The sequence below is a fragment of the Crotalus tigris genome, unplaced genomic scaffold (assembly GCF_016545835.1).
Source record: "Crotalus tigris isolate CLP2741 ecotype Arizona unplaced genomic scaffold, ASM1654583v1 scf7180000024350.909852, whole genome shotgun sequence".
Taxonomy (NCBI): Eukaryota; Metazoa; Chordata; class Lepidosauria; order Squamata; family Viperidae; genus Crotalus; species Crotalus tigris.
In genome coordinates, this window is record NW_024100519.1 from 260,267 (window position 1) to 273,619 (window position 13,353).

The 13,353-nt window shown below is 46.1% G+C and overlaps 1 protein-coding gene across 9 annotated transcripts in view; it reads right to left on the minus strand.

The window, feature by feature from the left end:
• EHMT1 (euchromatic histone lysine methyltransferase 1) overlaps positions 1 to 13,353 on the minus strand; it is a 71,235-nt gene that overhangs the window by 22,446 nt on the left and 35,436 nt on the right. For 7 of the 9 annotated variants that reach the window (XM_039327051.1, XM_039327050.1, XM_039327047.1 and 4 more), the window contains 7 exons: positions 11,797 to 11,956; positions 11,139 to 11,272; positions 10,064 to 10,249; positions 9,343 to 9,423; positions 8,937 to 9,083; positions 2,694 to 2,814; positions 476 to 610 (listed from right to left, as the gene is read on the minus strand). In XM_039327051.1, coding sequence (XP_039182985.1) covers positions 476 to 610; positions 2,694 to 2,814; positions 8,937 to 9,083; positions 9,343 to 9,423; positions 10,064 to 10,249; positions 11,139 to 11,272; positions 11,797 to 11,956 — 964 coding nt within the window. The remainder of the gene's footprint in view (positions 1 to 475; positions 611 to 2,693; positions 2,815 to 8,936; positions 9,084 to 9,342; positions 9,424 to 10,063; positions 10,250 to 11,138; positions 11,273 to 11,796; positions 11,957 to 13,353) is intronic. The other 2 variants (XM_039327054.1, XM_039327055.1) reach the window with 2 other exon arrangements.

The window sequence follows — 13,353 nt, forward strand, 5'->3', positions numbered from 1 at the left end:
AAGTTGAATCTTCCCTCCGTTTCCATCCGTTATTCCTTGTCTGGCTTTCAGGTGCTTTGGAGAACAGGCTGGCCCCCCTCCTCTCATGAGACCCCCCCCCAAAAAAATATTGGAAGACTGCTATCCTATCTCCCCTGCTCCTTCTCTTCGCCGTGCCCAGTTCCTGCAACCGTCCTTCCTATGTTTCCAGTCCCCTTTGAGGATCCCCCAAGCATCTTTTCTGCCCCACCTCCCTCCTTTCTCCAGAGGTTGCTGGGCCAAGAGATCCACTCGGTCTCTAGACTGCTGCTCTCTCCATTGGATCCATCTGTGACACACACACACACACAATCTCTTTTGGAGGGATGCCAGCCAGCTCTCCTTCTCCCTATTAAGCATCCACCAGGGGGCATCATCTTAATATAGAGAAATGAATCCAAGGAAACAAAAGAAGGAAAATGGTACATGGCCATATTTAGACGCTTGACACACTCACCTTCTGGTTGCGAAGAAGACAGAACGCCCTTCACCCGAAGATCCAAGGAATGCAGGGGCACCTCCATGTACTCCATGCTGTTCTCCTGCTCGGCTCCTTCTCCGCTCCCCAAAGGGGGCTTGTAAGATTCAGGGCCTGGTTTTGAAAGACATGTAGATTGAGCACGCCAGGAAAGAAGGATGCATGTGCCTCTCTCTTTAAAGGCCAGATTCATCGCTAGCAGACAGTAGGCAGGCTACACCCGCTTGCTTGAAGGATCGGTAAATACAGATGCGGAGAGAACAATTAAAAGGCAACCGCTGGGCCCACGGAGGCTGATCTCCTTGGGTGGGTGGGGGGTGGGGTGGGGTGGAGATCTCCTTCTCCTGTTGCACAGTGGAAAGTTCTTAGCTACCGGGCAGGTTTAAGCAAGGGGGTTAGCTTCTCTTTTGGAGGCATCTGAGTGCTTCTGCACAGCACTAGGGGCAGGAATTCCTCTGGGAAGGAAGGAAGGAAGGAAGGAAGGAAGGAAGGAAGGAAGGAAGGAACAGCAAGAGAAGGAAGGAAGGAAGGAAGGAAGGAAGGAAGGAAGGAAGGAAGGAACAGCAAGAGAAAAAGGAAGGAAGGAAGGAAGGAAGGAAGGAAGGAAGGAAGGAAGGAAGGAAGGAAGGAAGGAAGGAAGAACAGCAAGAGAAAAAGGAAGGAAGGAAGGAAGGAAGGAAGGAAGGAAGGAAGGAAGGAAGGAAGGAAGGAAGGAAGAACAGCAAGAGAAAAAGGAAGGAAGGAAGGAAGGAAAAAAGAAAGAAGGAAAAAACAGCAAGAGAAAAAAGGAAGGAAATGAAAGAGGAAGGAAGGAGAAAGAGAAAGAGGAATAGAAAGAGAAAGAGAAAGGGAAGGAGGAAGGTAAGAGCTGGCCTCCTCTTGGCTCACCCTACTCAGATGCCAAGAGCCTTGAAGAGCCAGGCCCCACCAGACCAGCCAACCATCCATGGAGCAGAAGACATGGGACTGAAGGCAAATAGAGCTGCTTGCAAGCCAATCCCAGCTTCCCTATTCAGCAAGGCGGAGCCTGCTAATGAAAACTAACGTGTGGGAACCAGTTCACGCTTCTTCTCCATTTGCACCTCCATCTCTCTCACACGCACATTCCAGCACACGGACAGAGAGACACATGCACAAAGAGACACACACAGACAGACGCAAAGCCCTTCCCCTCTCCTGCCACCTGGGAACAAGCCCAGGGCACCCAGGGCCAGCTGAGTGGTCCCCTGCCCCATCCTTTGGCCCTTCCTTCTGCTCAATCCGGCTGCCACTGGGCCCAAGGCGAAGGGCAAAAAAATCCCAATGATTTTGGCAACGTGGATGGCACAACCGTCGCTCTTTCAAAAATAAAAATGATAGTTGAGCAACCATCCGGAGGGAGCGCGCGAGAGGCCGAACAATTGCAAGGAAATCAGAAACCAGAGCTTAGTGGCCCTACGCGTTGAGAAGCAAGGAAGCGTGGGCCCCTTGCAGCAGGTATCCAGATGTTTGACCTGTGGACCACTCCGTGCCTTCCCGACGGATGGAGTGGCCCTTAGGAAACGATCCTAGATATCTGAGCTGTCGTCCCGAATCACCTCAGGGACACAGACGCTTCTCCTGAAGGAAGAACCAGCAAAACCACCAGCGTATGGTCTCAGAAGGAGAATTTCCTAGGTGGAGGAAAGCACGATCCAGCTCAACCGGCAACTTCTCCTATCAGCCCAGCTATAGAAATATTGATGGACACAGCTGCTCCTCCACCCCTCTGAGCTGAACATCTGGATATGGCTATTCTATTTCTGGAAAAGATCATCCAGGAAGCCCCCAAGTTCCTGGATGATCTCTTAGCTAGCACCTAGTTGAAGGGGATGAAACAACCACAGGCTCACTTGAAGCCAACCATCCTGGTCTGGTAAGGCTGTCCTTTTAGAAAGAGCAGAGACAGAGTGACACACGCAACGCTCCTCGGCCCTTGATCCTGAAAACTTGCCCCGTAAACCGAAGGGCCAACAAAGGTCCGTTTCCATTTCACAGAAGAGAAGAAAACTCTTTGACAGCTGAGACTGGAGAGGGAGGCAAATTGTAGCTTCCAGATATTCTGCCAATTGGCATCTCCTGGAAAGCATCATTGCCCGATCCCTTCCCTTGAGGTCTCTGATAAAGAAGCAACTTAAAATAATAATAATAATAATAAAGAGCAGTCCAACTCCCTTACCTATCAGGTTAGTTTTTTTCTTTTTGTTCCTCCGCCTCCGTTTCCGGGTGGGTTTCAACCACGGGCTCTCCGTTTTCCCCTTCCGTTTCATCAGCTTCTTCTTGAGACTGGACTCGGAGCTCTGCAAAAGCCACCAGAACCACTGGCTTTAGAAGAAGGAGGCCTGGCCTGCCATGGTTACGGTGGTCCTGGTCCCCCCCTACCCCACCCGTTTTCTTGGAAGTGACAAGAAAGTGGAGAGGAGGCACAGTTGAGCGACATTTAGCAACAAAGCTGAGGCCAAGGAGTCAGTGCTGGTACGCTGCAGGATAAAACTGCAAAAAAGATAATCACAGCCCTGTTGGCTTACAGTGTGTGGCCGTCCAGCTTTTCCCGTAGCAGAGAAAGAAAGAAAGAAAGAAAGAAAGAAAGAAAGAAAGAAAGAAAGAAAGAAAGAAAGAAAGAAAGAAAGAAAGAAAGAAAGAAAGAAAGAAAGAAAGAAAGAAAGAGGGAGAAGGGGAGGGAGAGGAAGAAAAAGAAAGAGAGGAGAGAGAAAGAAAGAAAGAAAGAGGGAGGGAGAGAGGGAGGAAGTGGGAGAGAGAAAAAAGAAAAGAAAGAAAGAAAAAGAGAAAGAAAGAAAGAAAGAAAGAAAGAAAGAAAGAAAGAAAGAAAGAAAGAAAGAAAGGAGGGAGATGGGGAGGGAGAGGGAGAAAGAGAGAGAGAGAAGGAGAAAGAAATAAAGGAAAAGAAAGGAAAGAAAGGAGGGAGATGAAGAGGAAAAGAAAAAGGGAGAGAGGGAGGAAATGGGAGACAGAAAAAAGAAAACAAAGAAAGAAAGAGAAAGAGAAAGAAAGAAAGAAGAGGGAGGGAGACGGGGAGGGAGAAGGAGAAAAAGAGAGAGGAGAAAGAGAGAAAAATAGAGAAGGAGAAAGAGAGAAAAAGAAAGAAAGAAAGAAAGAAAGAAAGAAAGAAAGAAAGAAAGAAAGAAAGAAAGAAAGAAAGAAAGAAAGGAAGGAAAGATCCAGCCTCCCCAATTGCTAAAGTTAATTCATTTGTTAAAAATTACCAACTGAAGCCATCCTGATTATCTTCTCTTAGCTGCTTTCTTACTCCCAGCACCGCGCACGCCGTAACAGAACCACGCCGGTAACTCTCGACTTAACCACCATTTATTTAGTGACCAATCCAAAGTCACAATGGCCCTGAAAACAGGGACTTTGCACCGGTACCCGGGCTTGCAACCGCGGCAACCTCCCCACGGTTACCGGATCAAACTTTGAGGCGCTTGGCAACCGGCATCCCTTTGCAAGGGCTGCAGGACCACCGTTTGGGACCTTCCCAGTTGGCTTCTAACAAGTGGTGTCCAGTGTGTGTGTCTGTCTGTGTGTGTGTGTGATTTGGTTAATGACCACATGGGTCACTTAATTGCAGTCATTTGCTAACAACCTAGGCATAAAAAGTCATAAAATCAGAGGTGACTCCTTTAACAACCCCCTTGCTTAAACTGAAGTCGTAAGCTGAGGACTACTAGTACAGCACAAGATAATTTACGTCCCGGCTAACAGCATTGTATTTTGTTAAAATGTCTTGCCCGGTCTTTCCGAGTGCGGGGGATCTAAACAAAAAAATTAGAAGAGAAAAACCACCACAACGAAGAAAGACGCAGGCTTTCAGCCAGACCCCTGTATACAAGGAAATTGAACTACAGATCAATTAACAATCGATTAAAAAAAAACAGATTTTGATAAGAGGGACATGAAGGTTATGGGAAGCAGGCAGATCAGCAACTCTGAACAAACCAAAAGAACCTAGTTAAAGGGGTTAAAACACACCACAGGCTGACTTGGAGCCAACAATCTAGGTTTGGTTACTAAAAAAAACACAAGAGATGGATTCACGCGTGCATCCTTTGGAGAACTGAACCCGATCCACGTTAACCATAATTCTGCCATTATGTCCAAAATGAGAAACCATCAATGAACAGGATCCCGGGTTAGTAAACTTACCTGAAGCCAGTTTGCTGTGGTTCTGGGCATTTATATGTCACAGTGGCTCCGTATCAAGTCATAGACACACACCAAAAATATTTCAATAACGGGTCAAAAATAATAATAACAATGTCAACATTTGGAATTTGAGAAGGAATTCAGTTAGAGGTGTCACTCACAAAAATTACGCCCTTCTATCACCAGACTCAAAGTCAAAAACACCCTGTTGGGACATAATGGATACTACATTTCAAACCATGGTTTCAAGAAGCTACGTTGGTTATGTTATATAGTCTCCCATGTGAACCACAATGGAATAATAGCAAGTTTGCTAGAATATGCTAACGGAGAAGGATTTTGTTCTGTTGGATGAAATGAAGAGGGGAGGGGAGGGAACGGAAGAGAAGAGAAGAGAAGAGAAGAGAAGAGAAGAGAAGGGAAGAAAAGAGAAGAGAAGAGAAGGGAAGGGAAGAGAAGGGAAGGGAAGGGAAGGGAAGGGAAGGGAAGGGAAGGGAAGAGAAGAGAAGAGAAGAGAAGAGAAGAGAAGAGAAGAGAAGAGAAGAGAGAAAGCTTTCTTGGTACGAGAAGCTTTGGCGAAGCAACTGAGATGAGACACCATAGCTCCATCTGGGCCCTTCATTAGGGGACAATGCAGATATACCACAAAAGGAAGACATTCTGCCTTCTTGAGATTGAGACGGGCCAATAAAGGTGAATATTTGTAGCTCAGGGCTGAGAAGAGGGGTCCTTTGTGCTCTCTGAGCTGGGTTGTTTCCTTGCAGATGTTTCACTCACAGTTATCTAGTTTGGGCAAGGAAACATCTGCAAGAAAACAGCCAAGTTCAGACACAATCACGGCAAGAAGCAAGCAGTGGATGAACCACCAGGCACTCAGCAAAATCCCGATTGCAAGAAGTAGAACAGGGGTCTTCAAACTTGGCTCTGGTATGTCTGGTGGACTTCAGCTCCCAGAATTCCTCAGCCAGCGTGCCTGGCTGAGGAATTCTGGGAGTTGAAGTCCACCACTCATACCAGGGCCAAGTTTGAAGACCCCTGAAGTCAGAGTGTCAGGGCCAAGGCTTCAAATGATCTCAGCTGGGAAGGGATGGGAGAAATCCATCTCATTCAAACCTGGAATTGTCCTGGAGACCAACAAATGCTTTTTGTCTTGGTTGAGACACACTCTTCTCTAACTACAGCTCACGGAGAAGCACTTTCCTGCCCAAGCTGTCCCTACCTCCCTTCAGGGGAAGCAGAATAACTCAATTTAGCACCAGGAAAGAGCGGAACGTCCTTCTATCTCAAACATACAGTATATGTCCGTCCTTAATCTCTTTCCCTATGGCGGTTCCCATGAATAGGGTCTCTTTGTTCATCACGCTAAGCCAGCCTTACCTAACCTGGATGGCTTCCAGGTAAATGATCTCAACCTTCCTTGCAACTGCTCTCCCCCCAATCGTTATGGTCCAGATTTGCCTGGCTAATCCACCAGGTTTTTTTTAAATCTAGAGTCAGTTGAATAAATTAGCCATTGTAGTTTTGACTTGCACAAAACGCTAAGCCTACATGGAGGGCATGCTCCACTAAACGAGGCGGCCGTCTCCAATTGTCAAATGAGAAATCCCAAAGGTGGTGGGGGGTTCTCCTCCCCCAAAACTGGACTTTCTTGGTGTTTTCTTTGAAAATGTTTTGCTTCTCATCCAAGAAGTTTCTTCAGATCTAACTTGGATGAGAAGCAAAACATTTTTTTTAAAAAAAAAAAAACCATTAAGAAAGTCCAGTAGCCCTTTAAAAAAAGCAATACAAACATACACGTGCACGTACACACACACACACACACACACTGCTTTTTCCAAAAAGTCTAGTTGGACTTTCTTGGTGTTTTTTTTTAATATAAAAAACGCTCACTGATTAAGCCATAGTCTGCAGTTACACTACGACCAGGACATCCTAGGGTAAACCACAGCTGAACTATGATTCATGGTCACAGATTCAGAGCGATGCCTCCTGTCGCAGCTTCTCAGTCCTAACTTGATGGGAAGCTTTCTTGTGATCAAACCTGAGTTATTTTGCAAGCCAGGCAGGGAAGAGTAACCTTGGTAACATAACTATTAATTCAGTTAGAGAACAGACTATGGAGAGTTCAGTTTGCATGCATCTGCTAGAAAGACGGATTGCTTTTATTTGTCAAGCCGTTACAAACTTAATTTTACTGTTTCATGAATTATTTTGGCTACCTACTAATAGGTGAAGATTTAAGACCGTCCTGAATGTTTAATTTAAAAAAAAATAGCCAATTAAAAATCCTTTAAGAGAAGGCAGTCCGATACCTGAACATTAAATCTCTTACACCAATTATTAGAGTGATTAGCTCTCGGCCCCTTCGTTTTGAAGAATTGATTTCTTTCTGCAGTTTTTGTCCTATGGGCATATGATATAATAATTGAATAGTTAAAATTCAATAATAATTACTGAATTTTAATCACAGATCTGCAGACAGATCTGAGACAAGTCCAGGAAAACCTAGGTATTTGAGAACTGTGTTTGTAAGAAATGGGCCAATTGCAAGAATCAAGGTTTCAGACCTATACATTTTGCAGGAATTGGCTGTATCCAAGAAACAGCAGATGGAAACTAATCAAGGAGAGAAGCAACCTAGAACTAAGGAGAAATTTCCTGACAGTGAAAACAATTATCCAGTGGAAAAACCTGCCTCCAGAAGTGGTGGGTGCTCCATCACTGGAGGTTTTTAAGAAGAGACAGAACAGACATTTGTCTGAAATGGTATAGGGTCTCCTGTCTGAGCAGGGGGTTGGGCTAGATGACCTCCAAGGTCCCTTCTATTGTTGTTATTTCCTTAGGTCCAAGAACTAACTTCTGCATGGACGTATGAAACACGGTTACCCAAGATTATCATCTTATGTCTATTTCCTTGGTGTAAAAGTCCTACAGACACAGGTAGATTGACTGTAGAAAAAACTACGGCCAGGAGCCAGGACTACATCGCTCAGCCTCAAGCCTATTCACGTTTATTTAAAAGTTAAGTCTTGTTTAACACCATGGGACTTCTTTGCCAGCCACTTTCATAGAATTGTGCCGGGAGAATCCGTAGAGTGGACCAATCGGTTGCACTGTCATCATTAAGTCTCTGCAACGGGAGGCCAAAATCTGCAAGATGGTGGACACCATTCCTCAACTAAGCTATGGTTCCTTCTGCCTCAACTGAACCGAACTTCGTTGTCTGGATTTTGAGACATTCTCCCCCACCAATTAAATGCCACAGACTATCAAGGAATCTCACTATTCACTCCACAGCTAAGAGCCAAACGGAATACATCTTCCTGAATCAGGGACCAACTATTTTTTTTTCCCCCCAACCTCAGGTCCCTCCTCTCCCCAACAGACCCCAAACTTTGAAAGATTTCTGCAACTTGATGACCCAACGTTAGTAAATTTGGGGACAGCCACGTGGTCATTTAGAAGTTGAGGCCCACAACTGCCCAGTGGAGGAGAAGAAAGGGTCCAAGGAAAAACAGAACGAAATGAAACCAGGGATCTGAGATCTAAGCCAGGAGACGGAAAGCACTTGAGGACGCATGTCTTGGATCATTGGAGGGAAGGGGTGGAGAGAGACCCAGCACCGCACCATGGATGATCCAGCTCTCCTACCAATCGCCTGGCCATGAATTCAGGTTGCTGAATAGGCTGCAAGAAGCATAGAATCAATGCATAAGCCAGCACTTTCCCCTAACTGGGATCCTTCGAGTACAATAGCCCAGGGCTCTCCAACCTTGGTGGCTTTTAAGACTTGTGGACTTTGACTCCCAGAATTCCTCGGTCAGCTATGTTGGTTGAGGAATCCTGGGCGCTGAATCCACAAGTCTGGCTGAGGAATCCTGGGAGCTGAAGTCCACAAGTCTGGCTGCATAAACCAGGGGTCTCCAACCTTGGCGACTTTTAAGACTGGTGGACTTCAACTCCCAGGATTCCTCAGTCAGCCATGAGGATTTCTGGGAGTTGAAATCCACCAGTCTTCATATGGCCATGATTGGAGACTACTGCGGTAGACTACAACATCCTCCGTCATGCCTGGCCAGCCCTTCTGGCAGGGGAGGATGTGAGTTGTAATCCAACACACCAGGCAATTCCTTAGCGGGTGGGTGGGGAGAGCCCATTCTGGTCCACAGAAGCCCCAAAGTCTGAGCAATGGCTCTTGATAAGCGGCAGCAGCAGCAACAGCAGCAGCAGAAGCAGCAACAGCCTCGGGGCGTCTTGCCTTGCCTCCTGCAGAACTTGGCCCTGGGCAGGGTCTGTCTGGGCTACGTGCCTGCTTCTGTCCTGCTTCTTCCAGCTCTGGGCATGCCTGTATGGACTGCACCTTGGCCTTGGCACCTGGCAACCAAGAGCAGACCCCCGCTGAGGCCTGACAAGAAAGCAACAGACTTTTATTGAAGAGATGGGCATCCACGGTTCCCCTTGAAACCGCCAAAAGAGAAAAAAAAAACCCCAACAAAACCACAGTGTGGCTGCAAACTGGATCAAGCAAGGGAGGGAGGGAGGGAGAAAACAAAACAGAGGAATCTTGCACGAACAACGGAATTCCCTTGGCTGGGCCTGGATGGTGCTGGGTTCCTCGCCGTCGCTTGCTTCTGGAAGCACGGGGCGAGAAAGGTGGCACTCACCAAATCCGACTCATCGCCGTCTTCCTCCTCTTCAACGGAGTCTGCGGAATCTTGTTCCTCCTCCGATTCTCCGTCCACCATCTGTGACAGCCAAAGAAGCTCACGTGAAAATAGAAAAGGCAACCCCTGCTAAAAGGATCGAAGCAAAACTGGGTCTCACACACCTGTCCAGATCTGTAGGCTATTCTATCTTGGTACCTTGTAGGTCTACGGAGAATCTCGATCATCCAGGTCAGGGTTGTCCCAAGCGTGCTTTTCCCAAGATCGGAAGCCCAGTTGCCTCTTGAAAAAGCACCTTTGGGACAGAATTTCCTATCCTTGGTCTATCCTGATAACGGAGCCTAAAGTAGACGTCCTTCATGTCATCAGTTACTTCAAAAGCAAGTCAAGTTCTCAACCTTGTCTTTCAATGCTCTCTTTAGGTTCTCCAGATCTAAGAAAGAACATCTTTGGGTCTTCTAATTGGAGTCTCATCTTTCTCCAACAGGACCAAGGGTCCAGTGTGATAACAACACACACATCAAGCTGGAAGTTAAGATGATACTCTTGTGAGTTTTTGTTTTTTTTCACAGTGGACAAAGAAGACTTGAGATACATAACAAGGTGTAGAACTCTTCCTCTGAATGACGGACCTTGTCACAAGACTTTAAATAATATTATAATTTATATCAGAGTACAATCATTTTAGACCCACAATCCTCCAGAGAAGAATACAGATCACCTTTCTAGCATTGCTAACAGCCACTGGTTCTCTCTCAATAGCAGTTCTGTTCTCCTCCACGGGAAATGTGGCTGTTTGATATGCTCCACGTTCTTCTTCTTCCTCCAGTTCATCCGAGTCGTCTTCTTCGGAATCAATATCTAATCGTTCCCCGTTCAAGTGTGGGCTGCCCTCCTCCTTCTCAACCTGGACATTCCAACACAGAAAGGTCCATGGTGAGTCTAGAGCTCACGGACATTTTGAAGATTTTGTGGAACGGAGGAAAGTGAAAATTACTGTTCCATCTAGTTCATCTAGAGCCGGCCATGTGCGGCAGCAGCCAACAACGCGAATACAATCCTTGGTTGTATCAACAAAGGCACAGAATCAAAACCACGTGAACTATTAGTACCGCTTTGTAAAGCCTTAGTAAGGCCACATCTGGAATACTGCATCCAGTTTTGGTCACCACCTTACAAAAAAGATGTTGAGACTTTTAAAAAAAAAAAAAGTGCAAAGAAGAGCAACTATGATTCAAGGCCTGGAGACAAAAACATATGAAGAACGGTTGCAGGACTTGGGTTTGGCTAGTCTAGAGAAAAGAAGGAATAGCGGGAACATGACAGCAGTATTCCAGTATTTGAGGGGCTGCCACAAAGAGGAGGGGATCAATTTATTCTCCAAAGCACCAGAATGCAGGACAAGAAACAATGGATGGAAACTAATCAAGGAGAGAAGCAGCCTGGAATTAAGGAGAAACTTCCTAACAGTGAGGACAATTAACCAGTGGAACTGCTTGCCATCAGAAGTTGTAGGTGCTTCATTGCTGGAGGATTTTAAGATGAGACTGGACAGCCACCTGTCTGAAATGGTAGAGGGACTCCTGCTTGAGTAGGGGGTGAGACTAGAAGATCTTGAAGGTCCCTTCCAGCTCTATTCTGATTCTGATTCCAATGCCATGGTGTCTCTAGGAATCATCCATGGCTCTCTACTGATTCCAAGAGGGGAGAGACTTTCGTAGGGGTGCCTGACAATGCAAGCAAACCCCACGTGAAGAGCATTTGATACACCTGGCTACCTTCTTCCTGCTTCTCACCTTGCCGTCTGGAGAATGAGCGATGCTTTTGAACATCTCAATCACCGTTCTCTGCTTTAAAACTTTGGTCTTCTTCTTGGGAACCAAGCTGTACGTTCCCATTCTTCTTTTTTTCTTTCGAGATACGGAAGTAGCTGCACGGGGGGGGGGGGGACACAGAGGAAGATCCATTAGGGGCTGGGAGAAGGTGGGTTCTGCTGGGGCAGGCTGGGAGGAATCCTACCCAGAACAGATTCCTTTTATTTATATATATATATAAATTTTATTAGTTTTTATGCGGTTAGGAATAAGGTAGGGTCGGGGTTGGGATAAAGGTTAAGGTTGGGGTTTTTCCAAATAACATTGTCAATATCATGGATTGGGGTTTGGAGAAATGGGGAATTAGCTTAACGTTTTGCCACAGGAACTTCAGATTCCGCCCGACTTCTCTGCAATCATTTTCTCTCAGTAAAAGATTCGAAAGTCGTGCTTTCCCGAGAAGATAGTTCAGGCAGGACCTTACACACGACCGTGCGGGGACTTTAGATAGAGCTTGGGAGATTAAAAGATCTCGAAGGAGCCCAGATCTCCTTCTCTCCATTCAAGGATGGAGACCCAACCTCATCTTTTCTCAGACCGTTCCTTTTCTTTTTCTTCCCCCCCCCCCCCTTTTTTTTACCTGTCTGTGATTTTGAGGCGGCTGCGTAGCTCTGATTCTGAGGTAGAGATGAGTGAAGGCCGGGGAGGCAGGACAAGGAGGTGGGCTTTCCGAATTCCAGAACAGCTTTGCTGCCGTCTTCCTTAGGCGTTCTCGTTTCTTTGGGGTCTTTGTTGGTATGCTGAAAAAACAGAAGTCGAAAAGGACCTTTTTATATTTTGCAATGAAGATGAAAAGTGGGAAACGTCTATGGAGCTTCTTGGTCATCCAGGTCATGGCTGTCCCCCAAAGGTGTTTTTTTTCAGGAGGCCACTGGACTTTCTTGTTTTTCTTTGAAGACGTTTCGCTTCTCATCCAAAAGGAGCTTCTTCAGTTCTGACTGGATGGTGGGGAGCAGAAGGATTTATACTCCTTGCAGACAGCTGGTCACTTGCCTTCTTTTAGAGAGTCGCTGAGGCCATTTGGAGGTTTACCTATGTTTTGCTTCTCCTCCAAGAAGCTTCTTCAGCTCTGACTGGATGGTGGGGAGTAGAAGGATTTATTCTCCTTGCAGACCGCTGGTCGTTTGCCTTCTTTTAGAGAGCCATTGAGGCCACTTGGAGGCCATTATGTGTCATGATGCAAATGGGTGTGGAGCCTGAGGACACTGGTTAAACTCCAAGTGGCCTCAACAACTCTCTAAAAGAATGCAAATGACCAGCTGTCTACAAGGAGTATAAATCCTTCCATCCTCCACCATCCAGTCAGAACTGAAGAAGCTTCTTGGATGAGAAGCAAAATGTCTTCAAAGAAAAACAAGGAAGTCCAGTTGCCTCCTGAAAAAGCAACTTTGGGATAAGAGAGGGAAACCACACTTAAAAGAATGTGTGTGTGTGTGCCGGGGGGGAATCCATTCGGTGAAATAACTTTGGGTTCAGATAGAAACAGATCCAAAATAGTAGCAAGGAATGGAACCCATGAAAGCAGCCACATCCAACAGGGGGTATGGACTTCAATTCCCATTTAAGCAGGGGGCCACGCTGCTGAGGAATTCTAGAAGTTGTGAAGAGGTGCCCAGGCTGGCTAAAACTAGAATGAAACGTGGTAAAGAAGCATAACCTCAAAACTGAAACCATCATAGATGAATGTCATGTTTGTAGCATGGAAATTGGCACTAAGCTGGAAACCAGGTAGCTGGGAGTTCTAGTTCAGCCAACTGGATTGACCGTAAGCCAGTCTTTTTTTTTCTCAGAAGGAGGTCAAGGGCAAAACATTTCCAAAACTTTTGTCAAGAAAACTTCAGGGATTTCTCCAGACGGTCCCTAAGAGTCAACACTGACTCAAAGGCCCATGTGGTTGTATGTATATACAAACAGTACTTCTCTCCGAAGAACCACGGGACATGTCTTTACTAAAAAGTCCATCCTAGGATGTGTATCTTGCACCATAATTTAAAACACTGGGTAGTTTGATGGCGTTTTGTAGGATCCACGTCAATCCCCCAAAACTATGCCAGAGGCAAACATTCTCCTATAAAGTTAAATTTCACTCCCCCAAAACTACGCCAGAGGCAAACATTCTCCTATAAAGTTAAATTTC